The 15,718-nt window shown below is 38.8% G+C and overlaps 1 protein-coding gene across 1 annotated transcript; it reads right to left on the reverse strand.

Moving 5' to 3' along the window:
• Positions 1-789: 789 nt before the first annotated feature.
• SPTSSA (serine palmitoyltransferase small subunit A) lies at positions 790-9,950 on the reverse strand. Its single transcript, XM_072428850.1, has 2 exons — positions 9,722-9,950; positions 790-1,575 (listed from the first exon to the last, which is right to left on the reverse strand). Exons 1-2 carry the CDS (start codon positions 9,852-9,854, stop codon positions 1,472-1,474), a joined length of 237 nt encoding a protein of 78 aa, XP_072284951.1. The 5' UTR covers positions 9,855-9,950; the 3' UTR covers positions 790-1,471.
• Between the last annotated feature and the right edge of the window lie 5,768 nt (positions 9,951-15,718).

Here is a 15,718-nt window from a genome sequence, read left to right on the forward strand (position 1 = left end):
GTATAATGTGTGGACATGTTTATGCTGCCCTGTTTGGATAATTCATGCAGATCTACTTACTTACAGACACAAGAAGGTGGTTGCATGCTCTGCTCACTTGCTGCTAAATAAGGCACATTGCCCCTAATATGTAATCACTTTAGCACTGTATCAGCAGCACTCAAATCTTAAAGACATCATGCCATTATTATTTTTTGTGTATTCTACATAAAGCAATATAATATACAAAAAATGCAGTATCTATGTGTTAAAAAGGCAGCGTAGGATGTTTTTACAACCTTTACACTGGTACAATGCATTGTTTTCAGATTTAGATGCACACTGTACAGGAGCCATTTTCAACAGGAGTTCAGCCTGAGTTTTCTAGGGGTCCTTGACCTCCCATTTCTGGTGCCTGCATAGGTCCTGAGCCAACAGCATGGATCATTTTATCTTTGGTATTCAGACGACCTGTGTAAGGGTACATTTTCTCACCACTATTGCTATGGGCATTTATTAGACTGACACTTAAGCTAGTTTTAGAAGGGGTTGCCTGAAACCTGGAAATAATTGAAAGTGTTCCTCTGGAGTAAAACGTTTGAGAAAGTCTGCGGTAGAAAGTAGGTCACCCAATCACATCAGCTAAGACTAACCTAATAGTTTACAAAACGAATGAAAAAATGTAAGTGACAACCTACAGTGCTTTCTGCAAGTTCTCACTGTTATCAGCTCACAAGGTTTTTTTTTTTTTTTTTTGTAGGACCAACAAGTATTTTGCACTTATCAAACAGATATAACAAAAACACTAAGTGGGACTGCCAAATCAGGAAAAGTTTATTATTAGGATTTAGATATGCTTTTGCATATGGAATGGTGGGGTGAACTTCCTCATTGTAGGACAACTCATGTATAGGTCACAAAAGATTTATTTATGCTGAAAACACCTGTGCATAGAGTAAACATCATCTATTTGCATTTTAGTTTGTTAAGAAAACAAAATCACTTTAAGTGTTAAACATTCAAAACTGGTATTTCAACAATAGATGTACAAGTGAGAAGTGTTTCAGTCACAAAAAAAGGCATTGTGTACAAAGCCAACTAGCACTGCTATATACAAATCGTAATCTGCCATTTTTTAAAAAATAAGCAACTAAATAAAATACATGTACAGTGCAATATTAAAAATAGCTACTGTTATTACAAAACGCACAACAAAAATACTGCTATAAACCCTGCTAGAAAGGCAATGTGTTGCAGAGCTCTTGGTTAACAAGACATGTTGGAATAATGGTGGTCGCGAATTTAAACAGCTTCCAAGTGCCCTCAACGGGAGTAAAATTATGGCAGCTCCACTGGAGATCCCACACATTCCACCTTGGTGTCTTGGAGGGCTTGAGCACTGGTACCATCTTCTGGATCCTTGTCCAATGCCTGAAATGCCCAATATTATCGCTCTGTCCTCAAAGCCCTTGCCAAGCAAGGCTCTTCTGTGTTATTGAACAATCTCAAAGTAGTGCAAAATTGCAAGGATGTGCTGAGGCATAAATATATATCCTGTATATAGAGCCATTCCAACGATGGAGACCAACATGGAATCTGAGAAAGGTGGGTTAAGGAATTTATTAAATAAAAAGAGATTTCACTTCTGTTCAAGATTAGCAGGTACCTTTGACATGGGTGTGTTACTTAGAAGCAGGAGGCTAGGAGAACTTTCAAATGTCAGTGAGACTTCACCGTTACCCCATCAGTAAGAATGATGACAGAGGTTTTCTATACTTCAAACTTTTCAGAGCAAAAATTTAGTTTGCTACTTTTACAGAGACTGGTTGGCATGCATTCAAAGTGTGATGTAAGATTCTTTTTTAAAGTGTACTTATGAACACCGCCATTCTTTCAAGCTGCCATTTCAATCCTGGCCACACAGTTTACTGAATGACCAACCTGGAATAAATAAATACCTAGTGAAGCCAGAAATGTTTCCCTGGCACAAAATGTGTAATCTACTAGATAGGGAAGCCTAGATCAGGATGACAATCCATCCAAAGCCATTTTGAAAAGCTACCTAAAATTTAAAAACAAAAAAAGAAGTCTATAAAATTAATTTTTTTTTTTTTTTTTTTTTTTTAAACACACACACGCGCACACACACACACACAAATTAAACTTATATGTGTTCCATCGACATCTAACCGTTCAGCATCATCTACCTCAAATAGCCACAAGCGCATTAGCAATACCCCATGGGCAGATTTATTATTTTACCTTTATTATTGAACCCAGAAAACTCTTTAATTGATGTATTCACTATGATACAGTATCAAATGTTTTTACATATATATAGTAATTAGAATATAGTGAAAATTGCTGACCCCATGGTTATTTTATGGCTATTGAAGATTGTTTCAGGCTATGAAAATCTAGTATATGTATGTAGCCCTTATAAGCAAGTCTAATGAAAACATTATTAGCCCCCAGGTGTTTTTGAAGTGGCAGCTCTCATAAAGGAACAAATCTGCTTCAGGCCTCTCATCCTAGGAGAAGGTGATGCCAAAGACCTTTCTGTAGACCACGGAAATGTTAGAGACCAAATCGTCAAGGACATTTTGTCATGGGATTTGGGATCAATTCAATTTTGGGATCACTTCACCTTTACACAAAGTAATAGGCAGAACTAAGCACTGTAATTGGTTTGAATATGTGACCTAACTCATTGGTTTGTGGAGAGGTTTACCATAGTCTGCTGCTGCAAGACATAAGCTATCTTGAAGAAGTACAAAAACGTGACTAAGGAGTACTCTGTTTTCCATATTAAAGTGCTGGTTGATAAGGTAAAACAACCGTTTTTTTACATTTTAAATCTGAATTACACTGATCAGCTCTTTCTGCAGGCAGTGGGAAACTTCTACTAAGACAAATTAATGTTTAAACAATGTTACACTTTCACAATCAGCATGTTCTTGATTTAATGAGCATGTGCATTGATAAATGTGTTACATATTAAACTTAACATACACTGGTCAGCATATTCACAATGTCATAAAATAATCACATTTGGACCCGAGTCTGATGCTGCATCTTTTAGTAACATCAGAGTTGAACTAAAACTTTTCGAAATCGTTTTACAACCAAGCATGCAGGCTCCTACTTTAGAATCTGGATTAAAGTATAGTTGGCTATGTGACTGCTCTGTTAAGCATTGTCATACAAGTACTCAATCACAATCATACAAGTTGGTTGTTTGCTGCTCCTATAAATTTGCAAATCTCTACTCCCAATCTATAAATGTGTCTACAATCCAGCAGTTACACAGATCATGCTTTGGAGAACTGAAATTGAACCTTTGCACAAATGAGGAAACCTATTCATGAGCTATTGAACTGTGGATGATATAAATATCATAAATTTATTTTATATACATATACTTCAGACTTTGCTTATTATAGTTACATTTTTGTTTTATTTCATGGTCTCTTGTTGGTATATCACTATTTAGGGGATAGATATAAAAAACTTAACACTACACAATATTGGTGCATCTATGTTTAGTGCTCCTGTGATAATCCTAAACCAACAAAGAAGAAAACAAATGTTGTAACTTAAAGGCATCTATCAGAAGGCTAGACACCATTTAAACGTCTGGGACAGTTGTGTGCTTTCTGTACAAAGCCCAACAATGGCTAAAACTACTTTTGAAGAACAGACCAATTGAGCCTAGCATTAGGTTGTAACTATGAAACCCATTCATAGAGATAATCAGACAACATTTGGGCAACATTTGCACCTGTCCCAACCAGATAAGGGTGTTGGGTTTTTTCTTGTTTTTTTTTTTTTTTAATGGGTGGTGATACGGCAAAAGTAAAGCTGGACATGAACCTACAGTCCTCTAACCAGGCTTTAATCACAGCATTACCATACGATACCTAATAAATACATTCTTACAAATACCATCATTAGAGGGCTCTAAACTAAAAAAAAACCCTGAACCTAATGAGTTCTAGAGCATTATAGCTGTATCTATTAACTTTGCCCATATGGTCCAAAGTCAGATCCTTACACAAATGTGCTGCTTCAAATCACGGTCTCTTTACTTATGTCAGTGTTATAAATACATTGGAGCTTGCCATTACCTTTTGCCCCCAAACATATCAATTTAACATTAGCATACTTTAAAAGGTAGACAATCATTATCTAGCAAGTGCCATTGTTAGCATTTTCCATCCCTCTGAGGCTTGTGGACAAAAGAAATCCAACTTGTTCAGGATAGGCCGAGTTTTCTTAGCCTTTGTGTACATTAGCATCAACAGACCAAACTGCTCACCTTGAAGCTAAATATCACGGCCATGCTGCCGGGAAATTGTACGTCATTGTATGCCCTGTAGGTTATGAGTGTATTGTCAACAAAAAAAATCTGTTGGCTCAACAACCTTTACGAAGACAGGTTACAGCTGAACAAATCCTGTATTAGAACAGCTGCAGACCAGTTGTGCTCAAATGGTATCTTGGTTCAGCAATGGTTTCAGTTAAGTCAAGGGAAGGGCCTATGAGTTGTCATTGCTCCAAGCGTCTTGGATAGTAATAAAATAATTAACAATGCCCACAGCTAAAAAAGCTCCACAGCTTTTTCCTGTTTAAATGAGAAGGTTAACTGATAATTTTAATAAATAGACAAATTGGGTTTGAATTTGCTATACCAAAATAGCAAATTATTATATTATACCTCAATTAGGCTGGAAAATTTTACTTGATTGTACAAGTAGACATGCACCTCTCTATACAATTTCTGCACTTTTGGACTGTGCATTCATTGCAGTGTGTGGGTATATGGTCATGGTATGACTGATCAATTTTCAGTCAACATTTATATTAAACAAGTCCACCAAACTAAAGGTAATTTGTGTAAGGCTTACATTATTAAATCTAAGGTCCTACAGTCCGTTTCTCCCCACAAACTCAAAATATGGCAATGCATAATGTGCAACCACAATGCCATTGGTTCTGTATTTTTATATATATATATTATATATATATATATATATATATATATATATATATATATATATATATTATATATATTATATATATACCATTGTTTGTTTATTATATATATATATTATATATATATATATATATATATATATATATATATATATATATATATTATATATATTATATATATACCATTGTTTGTTTATTACGGTTAGGCAACAAAAGAAACCTGCACAGGTAATTATAAAAGGTAAAATTGCTGACCTCACATAAAATCACCAGTTGCTTGGCTGCCGTTCTGACCCCCTGATTGCACTAAATTTTCAGTCCCTGGACCAGTAAAAGTATGTTAAATAAAGTATGTTAAATAAATAAATTCTGACTTTACCAATGTCTTTAGTGGTTAAGAAAGTAATGATGGGGATACTACAGATAAATGACTACAACTGCCTCACATAACCAAAGATCAATTCAGAATATTTCTATTATATACAGAAGTCCGCTTCAACATCTACAGACACCTAACAGACAACAAATCTCAGAGGGAGAACCAACTGTAGAGTCCACGAGAGAATCATGTTTATCCAAGTTTTTTCTTCAAAGAATTCTTTGTGACTAAATGTAACAGTCAACCATGAATGGTATTTGCTTTAGGATCCATCATTTGATGGCACTTAACAGATTTATAAATGCTCTTTGGACCTGTGTCCTTCTATAGCTGGAGTTACACGGGAAATAGAAAAACAAATGGTAAAATTAGAATGTCCTACAATCACACAATGCTCCGATCATTGTGCGCCTGAGAGATACATGATGCTGGTATATCCTGAAACAAAACTTCCTATGCACTCTATAGGGAGCCATTTCATCTAGCCCAATATTGCCATACCTAGTGATCAAAGGGCTGTGTCCAGACAAAATCCTTTTTTTTTTGGAATGGAACTCTTCTCAGGTTTTCCTGTGGCTCAGTTACAGAGGCTTGCTTTGCTTTACTGTCCAGTGACACCAGATTCTCCAGAAAATTGGAACTACACCAAAAACTGTAATCATCTTTTTCAATCAGAGATCAACTTTTATATTGCCACCTGTGCCCCGTTGTAGATATTCTCACTTTCTGTCTAGTAACTTTTTTATTAGGAGAAGTAGTAGAAGGAAATCTCTTTAACTGAGCCCTTGACTAGCTAGTAGGTAATCCAAACCTCTCCCCTCCCCATGGCTAAATAAAAAGTTTGGGCCGCACACACGTTAATTACATGAATGGCTCACAGAACTCCTCTAGCAGTAATAGGATTCCAGATTTAAATCTCAGCCAGGAACATAGGCCTATGGCAGGGAGATTAGATTGTGAGCTACTGTGAAAGAGATACAACATGTTCTATGTAAAATGTTGTGTAATGGTTGACATTATATAATACATGGTAATGATTACCAGTAGTCCTAGTAGTACAGTTGGGTGAAATGTAGCTCTAGCCTAGTTCAGCCCATTCTGGTAAATTCCTGTAACCTGGGGGAGGTAAAGAGAATGTCTAAAATGGTTATATCAGGATCCAGAAGAAAACTGCTATCTATAATGTAAAAATCTTGGCTGCATTACAGAAAAGGTAACACAAGCCAGGCATAAAAACTCATGTGAGCGGGAAGAGTTTTGAAATATAACAGCGCTATGGGCAGTGCTCCCAGCAGAAAGATACACAAAGATACAGCAGTAATAAATGATTTACAAGAACATCATTGCATATGTCAGCCCGATAGGTGTCACATTAGAAAAGCCTGATGATTATTATACATCTCCTGGAGAAAAGAGAATAGCACTCCCTCCTAAGGAGCCACCTAAAACACAAAGTTCAACTATTGGCACATTGTAACCTCAGAGGCTGTACAGTAAAGCAAATAGTAAATTGTTTTAATTGTTTATGTAAGTATACTCACAAAACAACGAAACCCAGGCTGCTAAAGAATACATAACTGAAAGCTGCAATACATGAATGTAAAGTGGCCAATGTAGTGTGTGAAAAAAATTTAGTGCAATGGTTTAGCTAAGATGATAGAAATTGAATAGATTGTATAGGCAGAGGCACAAATTCCATGGTAAAATGTTACTAATCCATAGGCTGGCACATCTAGATACAATAATATATTGAGCAGCACGGTGGCTCAGTGGTTAGCTCTCTGGCCTTTGCAGTGCTAGCTCCCAGGTTCGACTCTCTGCCAGGACACTATCTGCATGGAGTTTGTAGGTTCCCCGTTTGCGTGGGTTTCCTCCGGGTAGCCTGGTTCCCTCCACATTTCAAAAATATGCAGTTAGGTTAATTTGCTTCCCCACAAAATCGATCTTACACTGTATTAAAGACATATGACTGAGGTAGGAACATTAGATTGTGAGCCTCTTTGAGGGCCAGTTAGTGACAAGACTATGGACTTTGTACAGCGCTGCGTATTATGATGGCGCTATATAAATACTGTGTAATATTAATAAAAATGACACAACTGCTTACTTTTCTAGCCTTCAGGGGAATTGGATGGGAAAACAATGGGAATGGGTTTATTCCAACCAGTGATGGGGAACAATTTCTGCCACTGATACATTGGGGCAAAACTCCTTCAAATGACAAAAACAAGCCATAACTTCTCCCATGGGCTGGATTCCTGTCACTGGTGGGGCACAATTCATCCCACCAACATCAATATTGGGGCTTTATACCTCTCAAAAAGCAGTGGGTTGTGATTCCGTTTATTAATACCAATACCAAAGGTAATTATATATATTACTCCCAATGATCAACAGCCCTATTTTGTGCTGCTTCCCACCTCTTAGATTGTAAGCTCTTCAGGGCAAGGTTCTATCCTCCTCCTGTGCCTGTATATGTTATTTACAACCCCTATTTAATGTACAACGCTGCATATTATGTTGGTGCTGTATACAGTTTATTAATAAGCCATTTTTACCCTCTGACAGGTGATGCCTGGGCTATTTTCTAATGCAAACTAGAGACTGGGGCACAGCCAAATAGCTCTTTGCATTTCAATTTTTGAGGTAATCTATCACAATCATTACCTAAGCACCACAAACCATATTTAAGTTATGGTAAGAAAATAAACAGAAATGAACATTTTTTAGCTGCTATAAAGATAACATAGGTCCCAGACTTATATAGCAGGGGAGTGGAGTCATATACTGTAAATGTAAATTGCCCCGTGGGACGTCCAACCTGCAAAGCCATTATTAACATTTCAGATTTCTCAGGAACAACCCAATAATCAATACCAGCTGAAGATCAGGAGCATTACTTACAACACATTATTGGCAAACCCTAGCATCATAACTTATATTTTACCCATTAATACCTAACCTTAGTGACATGGTGATTATGGATATATTAAGGACAAACCTAAGGGTCATGTGATATTTACAATTTTGAAGCTACCAGAAACGATTCTCACTAGCTAAAGTCACGGCTTCCAAGTAAACTATCACCAGATTAGTTTGGTATTCTTTCCTGAAAAGGAAAAAGGGAGGATCTTTGCAAGTCAAGCAAATTACCAGCGTTACATAACGATGAAACTATTACAACACATCTTACTCTAGGACAGGGTTTCTCGGGCTTTTTAATGTTGGGAAACCCTTGAAATAAGTTTCAGGTCTTCAGGGAACCCCTATAGGTACAACTCACAGTACATTAGTAAGGTGGTCAGTGTGAAGAATGCCAATTACTTTGTAGGCCAGTGGGAAGAATGTCATCCTTATAGATAGCCAAAAAGATCATTAGAGTCACTTAAAATGACCTGAGAGTCACAGATAGCCCCTAGCAAACCTCTGAAGGAACCCTGAATGATAGACACTGCCCGAGAAGAACCTTTTCATCATTTCCAGCTTCCCTAATAAATCCAATTCATTGGCGGTCAGTGATGATAAATCCCGTTACTGTGGTGGTGGTCAATGGGATGAATCCTCGTTAAATTGGTAACCAGATACTTTCCAGGTAATCTAATTGATCATTAGTGAGATGTCTCTGGCTGCCAAGAGGGGTTGGGCCCGGAACTATGAAGAATCATCAAATAAAAGAAAATCAATAAGTCTCATGCTTATGAGGCCCCCGGGAACTTTGAGGAAAGTAGCTGTACAAGACAACAATTGTTCATTACAAAGAAAAAGACCCATCATTAGATAATCATAGTGAAAGCACCACAAGGATTTTCATGTACAAGGAGCGATCCATGCTAACAGATCTATCATCCTCGATTATATTTATATATATTATGCACAGATCATCCACAAAACTTTGCCAATCTCTGCTGGATCGTGTACCATGGTATCATGGGGTGATATGCTGCTCGTTTCAAACTAAAGATCATTTCATTTGAATGGCATGTATAAAGTTTTAGAGGTGGGCAGATGTGCAGCAAAGCCTCACCTTCTGTGGCTGTATCCTTCACTGAACACATGCTGTATCGCCTATAGAAAGTTATGTCATAGGAAGTTGTCATATGGACACACACACACACACACACACACACACCACCTTGTGTAGTTATATCCTTCACTGAACACATGCTGCATCCCCTATAGAAAGTTATGTAATACGGCCACACACACACTACCTTGTGTGATATATACTTCACTGAACACATGATGCATTCCCTATATATATATATATATATATCAATCACACACACAACACACACCATTATAATGAAGGCCCAGCAGTCACACCGGAGGATTGCCATGTTGCAGTGAATCCATACAGGAAAAGGATACTGAAGATTGTCCTCTCCCATGGCTCCAGCATGTACAGCGCAGTCACCAGTAAGTACTGGTAATACAGCCAGGACAAATGCTTCCAGGCCCGGCCCAGAGAGCCCTGATATCCGGACTCACAAGACACCTTCATCCTCCTTCGTGCGAGTGAAAGAAAAGCCCGGACACCGAATTACTTCAGATAGTTTCCTCACCCAACCCTGGCACCCGGTGACGTAAGAAACGTCAGCGCTCACTACACCCCGTGACCAGTGACCCGCACAGTCCACGCCCATCTTATTACCAACATAGCGGAGCTGGTTACAAAATAATGTCGCGGTCACGTGGTAGGAGGCGCCCACGTGACACGCCTATAAGGATGAGGCTGGGTGGGGCCGGATGGGGTGATGTACGTATGATTTGTAGCCGCTGGCTTCCTTAGCATTACTTGCAATGGGAGGAAAGAGCTGTGAGGGAAAGGCTTGTTATGACTACGGACAGAGAAAACACAAACTAGGTCACCATTATTCATGAGGTGGAGGGAAGCTGATATATGTCATGGTTATGGTGTAGTGACAGGTCTTCAATCACACAGGGCCTCAGAGGGTCCATACTGTACACTGGATGTTATAAATAAAGTTTTTTGTGCCATCTATTATTGAGCCCATACCTGATTTGTTTCATCTCACAAAATGTACCTACACCAATATGTTCCCGAGGTGGCAGGAAAGGTTTGGTGGTTCCCATAGAGATATCGGTCTCTCAGTCCAATCGGTTCACACGTTAATGTCGTATCAATCGGAAATCCTCATATAATTTATGGGGAATGTCATTTGGATCACCAACAAATACACAGCCCCGTACATTAAATAGGGGTTGCAAATCACAGATACAGAAAGAGGAGCAGACCCTGCCCAGAAGAGCTTACAATCTAGGACAGGCATAGGCAAACTAGGGGCCATTAGGCTTTTAAATCCGGCCTGTTGAACTCTCTCAGTGCTCCACGGCTCTGGCCGGTGCCTCCGGGAGCGGGGTCAGGGGAAGGACCCTGCTGGGGGGCACACCAGGCAAAGCCGTGGACCATGTCCCCTATACAAATCCCAGGCTCGGGAAAGTGGGCACAACCCACCCAATCTCCAATTGCAGATTTGAGCCTGCGGGGTTATGTCATCATGACATGACACCCGAGAGTGGGAAGATAGAGGTGCTGCGATTTACAGAAAGGTACGTTTTCATGAACCTGTGTAGAAAATTGCTCAGGAACTTTTAATGCACTTTTTAGGAGAATGGTTGCAATCATGATCATATTGCAGGAGCACAAAGCCAATTAACCATAGTGACTTGATAGCGCGTATATTCTTTCCATGCTTTCTTTCCAAGGTCTGTTATTCTAAACATGGTGCTCAAGTGCTATGAACTACAATTGCAACTAAGTCAGAGATATCCAACCTGCCTTCAACCTTTTTGGAGATCCCGACAGTACTGACAATAATAGGTTTTCTCTAAGAATTGAAACCTGTGCTGTGCATAGACTTATAAGGTAACACATTTTCAAGCTGCCCTGTATTTTATTTTTTTGTGTTAGCCTTAAACAAAATGCTGTTTTAGTGATATGTATTAGAGTTATTTTACGTATTCTTAGTATGATTTTTGCACAAATCTTGTACAAATCCAAGGCTTGTGGAAGTGGGCAGAACAACTCGCCCACTGTGCCATCGCAGGCTCAGATCGGTGATGAGAGAGAGGGAGGGGTTATGCCATCATGACGCCACGTTCAGTGGTGTCATGATGGCAACAACCCTGTCCACTCTGCCATCGGCCCAGCCCCTCTGCCAAATTTTAGAACAGATTGTGGCCTCTGAGTGAAAATGTTTGCCCACCCCTGATCTAGGAGGTGGGGGAAGTTTCACACAATAGGAGGGGAGATATGAAGTGATGGGTAGTGGTGAGTGTTTTAAAAGACAGAGGAAGATGGGTAGGCAAGTTTGAAAAGATGGATTTTGAGTGTTCTTTTAAATGAGCAGATAGTAGGGGCAAGCCGAATAGGTCGGGGAGGACCATTCCAGAAAGTCCAGACAGTTCTAGAAAAGTCTTGCAGCCGTGCGTGTGATGGGGTTATGAGTGAGGAAGTCATTAGTAGGTCATTGGAAGAGCAGAGAGAGCGGCTATGGAGGTATTTATTTTACCAGGTAAGAAATGTAAGTTGGACAAGAACTGCGGAGGAATTTGAAGACAAAGCACAGGAGCTTGAATTTGATTCTAAGGAGAAATGGAAGCCAATGAAGAGAACTACAAAGAGATGCAGCAGAAGAGGAGCGGTGGGAAGGATGGATGAGTCTGGCTGCAGCATTCATAATAGATTGTAGAGGAGAGAGTCGGGTTAGCGGAATACCAGAGAGGAGGTTACAGTAGTCCAGATGAGAGATGATAAGAACGTGTACAAGGAGTTTGGTGGTCTCTGGGGACAAGTAGGGGTGGATTTTGGAGATGTTGCACAGGTTAAAGTAAAAGGTGTTAATCTGACCGCTGGCAACCAATGCCAACAGCATTTTCCCATAGATTGATTTTAGCAGGGGTTCTCGAACACATAAAATTGTTGTTTTAGGGTTCTCAGGGGTAAAAAAGTTTGAAAAAGACTCATCTAGAGCAGCAGTCGCCAACCGGTGGTCCGTTAAAAAAATTTTGAGGTACACGGCTTTGGTCGGTGCATCCCCGAGCGGCGTCAGAAGGACCCCGCTAGGGGGACGCACTGGCCAGAGCCGTGTACCATGTCTCCCGAGCAGTTCCCAGGCTCAGGAAGTTGGCGGGCTGTGTCCCTGCACACAACCCGCCCACTCTCTCATCGCAGGCTCAAATCTGCAATGGGAGAGTGGGCAGGGTTATGTCATAATGATGTCACTCTGGGGGAGGTATCTCCCCTTTTACGTGAAACCGTAAAGGGGGTGACAACGTTTACGTGATGTGCAGACCTAAAAAGGTTGGCGACCACTGATCTAGAGTGATCGTACTTATAACCCTTCAGGACCCCTCCAATGTTTTCAGTCCTGTATACTTTGTCCAACAGTGTTAAGCTCTGATGAGGGGGGGGGGGGACCTTTTAAAGCTTCTGAAACGTGATGGCTTTATGATATAGATGTCTAATAAAATTTATTTTGGAGTTTCAACTTTCTGCTTTTGGCTTTTCTCTTTGCACACCAAATAACTGACTTCTTATGTCTGTGGCAAATTTTACAATATAGTCATGAGAACAGGAACACAGGTCACTGGAGCTTACAGAAAAAAAGCAGGTCACAGGAATGCAGGGCATGGAAACACAGGAGAAGAAGTGCAGATCATAGTAACACAGGAAAAAGGACGCAGGATATGTGAGCACAGAAACAGGAACGCAGGTGATGGGAGAAAGAAGCAGGTTGTGAGAACATAGGAACACAGGTCATGGATGCACAATAGAAGAAACGACAGTCATAGTAACATCAGTGCAGGTCAAAATTAATGCAAACATTAAGACGGAAAGAGACGGCGTTTTGTTGATTTGTGAATTATGTATTACCAAGAAGTTGATTCATACATAATTACAAAGCAATCATGTTTTTTTATCATCAATTTCTGTTGTATAGGCACAGAATTGAGATATTCATGCTAGACAAATTTCTACTATCATAGTGCATTACATATAGTTACATACTTTGGTTAGGTAGAAATAAATGTTTTTTGTACACATTTATTATTACAAAAACAAAGCAACCAATCTGAAGCCATTGGCAAAACATTGCATTTAATTTCTGAAAAGAAGAAAGTTTAGCAATAACAGCCTGCGTGTTCCCTCATTAGAGGTTTCCTTGAGTAAAAAGCATGCTGATATAATGAGGGAATGTTCAGCATTTTGACTGTTATATACTATGTGCTATAGCTACTTCACATAATTTGAATTTTTAGTCTTGGTCAGTATTTGAAAATGCAAAAATACACAAAACAACATCTGTAGCTGTCAAACGAGTGACAACAGTGCTATTGATTCAAGGCATGTCCAATGTGACATTGTGGGTGGTAATAAATTCAGTAACAATGAGGTTAGGACTGCCATGTCTGTTCATCTAGGATGTGATCAGGTAAGTTAGTTTCATCGCATTCACACATTTACAGCGTTGTAGTTCTGAATCCAGAGTACTCCACAGCCTTTAGGAAATGTACAGGTAGGCAATGACGTAAACACCTTAAAAAGAACCTGCAAGACTTCCTGGAACCGAAAAATAGAAACAACTTTGGCCTGGAATGTCACAAAACTGCATATATAGGTGAATAGAAGGTGCATTTAGGTAGAGTTTTCTTTCTCAGGAAGCCCTGAGATCAGTCTTACCAACAGTATTGGACAACAGTAATAATGTACAAATCCATAACATACACCACCACAAATACCCTGTATTAATTTTTCAAGCAATTATAGTCACAATATTTATTTCAATCTTTTCTGGAATCTGTTAAACCCTTATTATATTTGCTTATTAATGAATGCATGAATTTCATATTGGGACAACATATCATTCAAAACAATCAGCATGGTGTTTAACAGGATTGGGTTTGAGTTGTGTAATGGTTAAATAAATAATATATTTTAAGTATTGTAGTTTTCCCTCTTTTGCCTCCCGAGAGGCCTTTGCTTTTTAATTTGTTGACATGATGAATATGAACAATTTTCTTTTCTATCTAGTTATTGGAATACATTGTAGAGATATTGTTTATAGTACCATATCCCTGGTATGTTAATACATATATGCATAAAGTGCAATATAAACAAACTACATTCACATTTTAAAAATAATAGTATTTAAGTAACCAAAGATAGCAAATAATAGAACAGATCACTAATATGAAAAAAGAAATCCTGGAGCAACACACAAAAAAAAAATCAATGAAACTTTCAAAAGCAAGATAAAGTAAAGGCAGGAAATGGCCTTCTGGGAGAGAACATAATGGCTACACATATTATATGATATAACACATTACACTGCAAAATATTGACAAATGTGAATTACTAAAAGTTTTATTTTATTATATAGGTTACAAAATATTATTATTATTATTATTAAACAGTATTTATATAGCGTCAACTTATTACACAGCGCTGTATATTAAATAGGAGTTGCAAATGACAAACAGATACAGTGACACATGAGAGGACCCTGCTCAGAAGAGCTTACAATCTATTAATGCAAACGCTTTGTCAAATAATTTGTCATAGAATTTATTATTAGGAGCAACCCCTGAAGATGATGGGATGCCTAAACACATTGATCCAAACAAAAAATATTCTTATAGGCAGATTTTAGGTGTCTTGTGTCATGGCTGGCTGGCTTTCGGAGCACCAATTATATGACCATCGCAGTAGACCATTGCCAAGTCTCATTCCATTTGACAACGTTCCACGCATATGTGGCCACACTACACAACAACATGGACCCATGCCCACATGTCACCATGGCTCAGCTTTTTCCAGGTATGAAGATAAGATGTCAGACCATGCTAAAATTATATTTCAGTTCTGGGTTTGTTCAATGGACTAGGTCCCCTGCTGCATTCTTTTATCACTCTAGAAATACAGCTCTGCAAGTCAAACTGTCAATACTCAAGCCAATTTTTACCCAAGCTCTGGAGCAAAACATGCCTAGGTATATAAGGTTTTTGTCTTCTTATATGTCAGTGTAAAGCTATAGAGAATAAGGAATGTGTCCATTATTAATGTTTTAAGCCTAGTGTCAAACCGGTAAACCATCATCACAGCAAAACAAAATAGTTACTAGGGCTTCATGACCTTTATTTTGTTTCCATGTTCCCTATTTTGTTTAAAGCTGTTACCTCAGTGTTAGATTACAATTTTTTGCATCCACCAAGATGAAAGTGAATTCTCAAGATCACGTCATTGTTTGCACTAGGCAGACAAGCAGAAAACTCCTTGCTTGAAGGTTTCCAACGTGGCGTGCAATATGTACAAAGAAGAGTACTGGTGCACATCTAACTTTA

This window comes from Pyxicephalus adspersus, chromosome 12 (genome assembly GCF_032062135.1).
Source record: "Pyxicephalus adspersus chromosome 12, UCB_Pads_2.0, whole genome shotgun sequence".
Classification (NCBI taxonomy): Eukaryota; Metazoa; Chordata; class Amphibia; order Anura; family Pyxicephalidae; genus Pyxicephalus; species Pyxicephalus adspersus.

Excerpts from the sequence above, each read along its gene's own strand:
- SPTSSA (XM_072428850.1), bottom strand. The coding sequence starts at position 9,854 with ATGAAGGTGTCTTGTGAGTCCGGATATCAGGGCTCTCTGGGCCGGGCC. Across the intron at positions 1,576-9,721 it reads ATGGGAGAGGACAATCTTCA|ATTCCATGTTGGTCTCCATC; the intron begins GTATCCTTTTCC and ends CACCTTTCTCAG.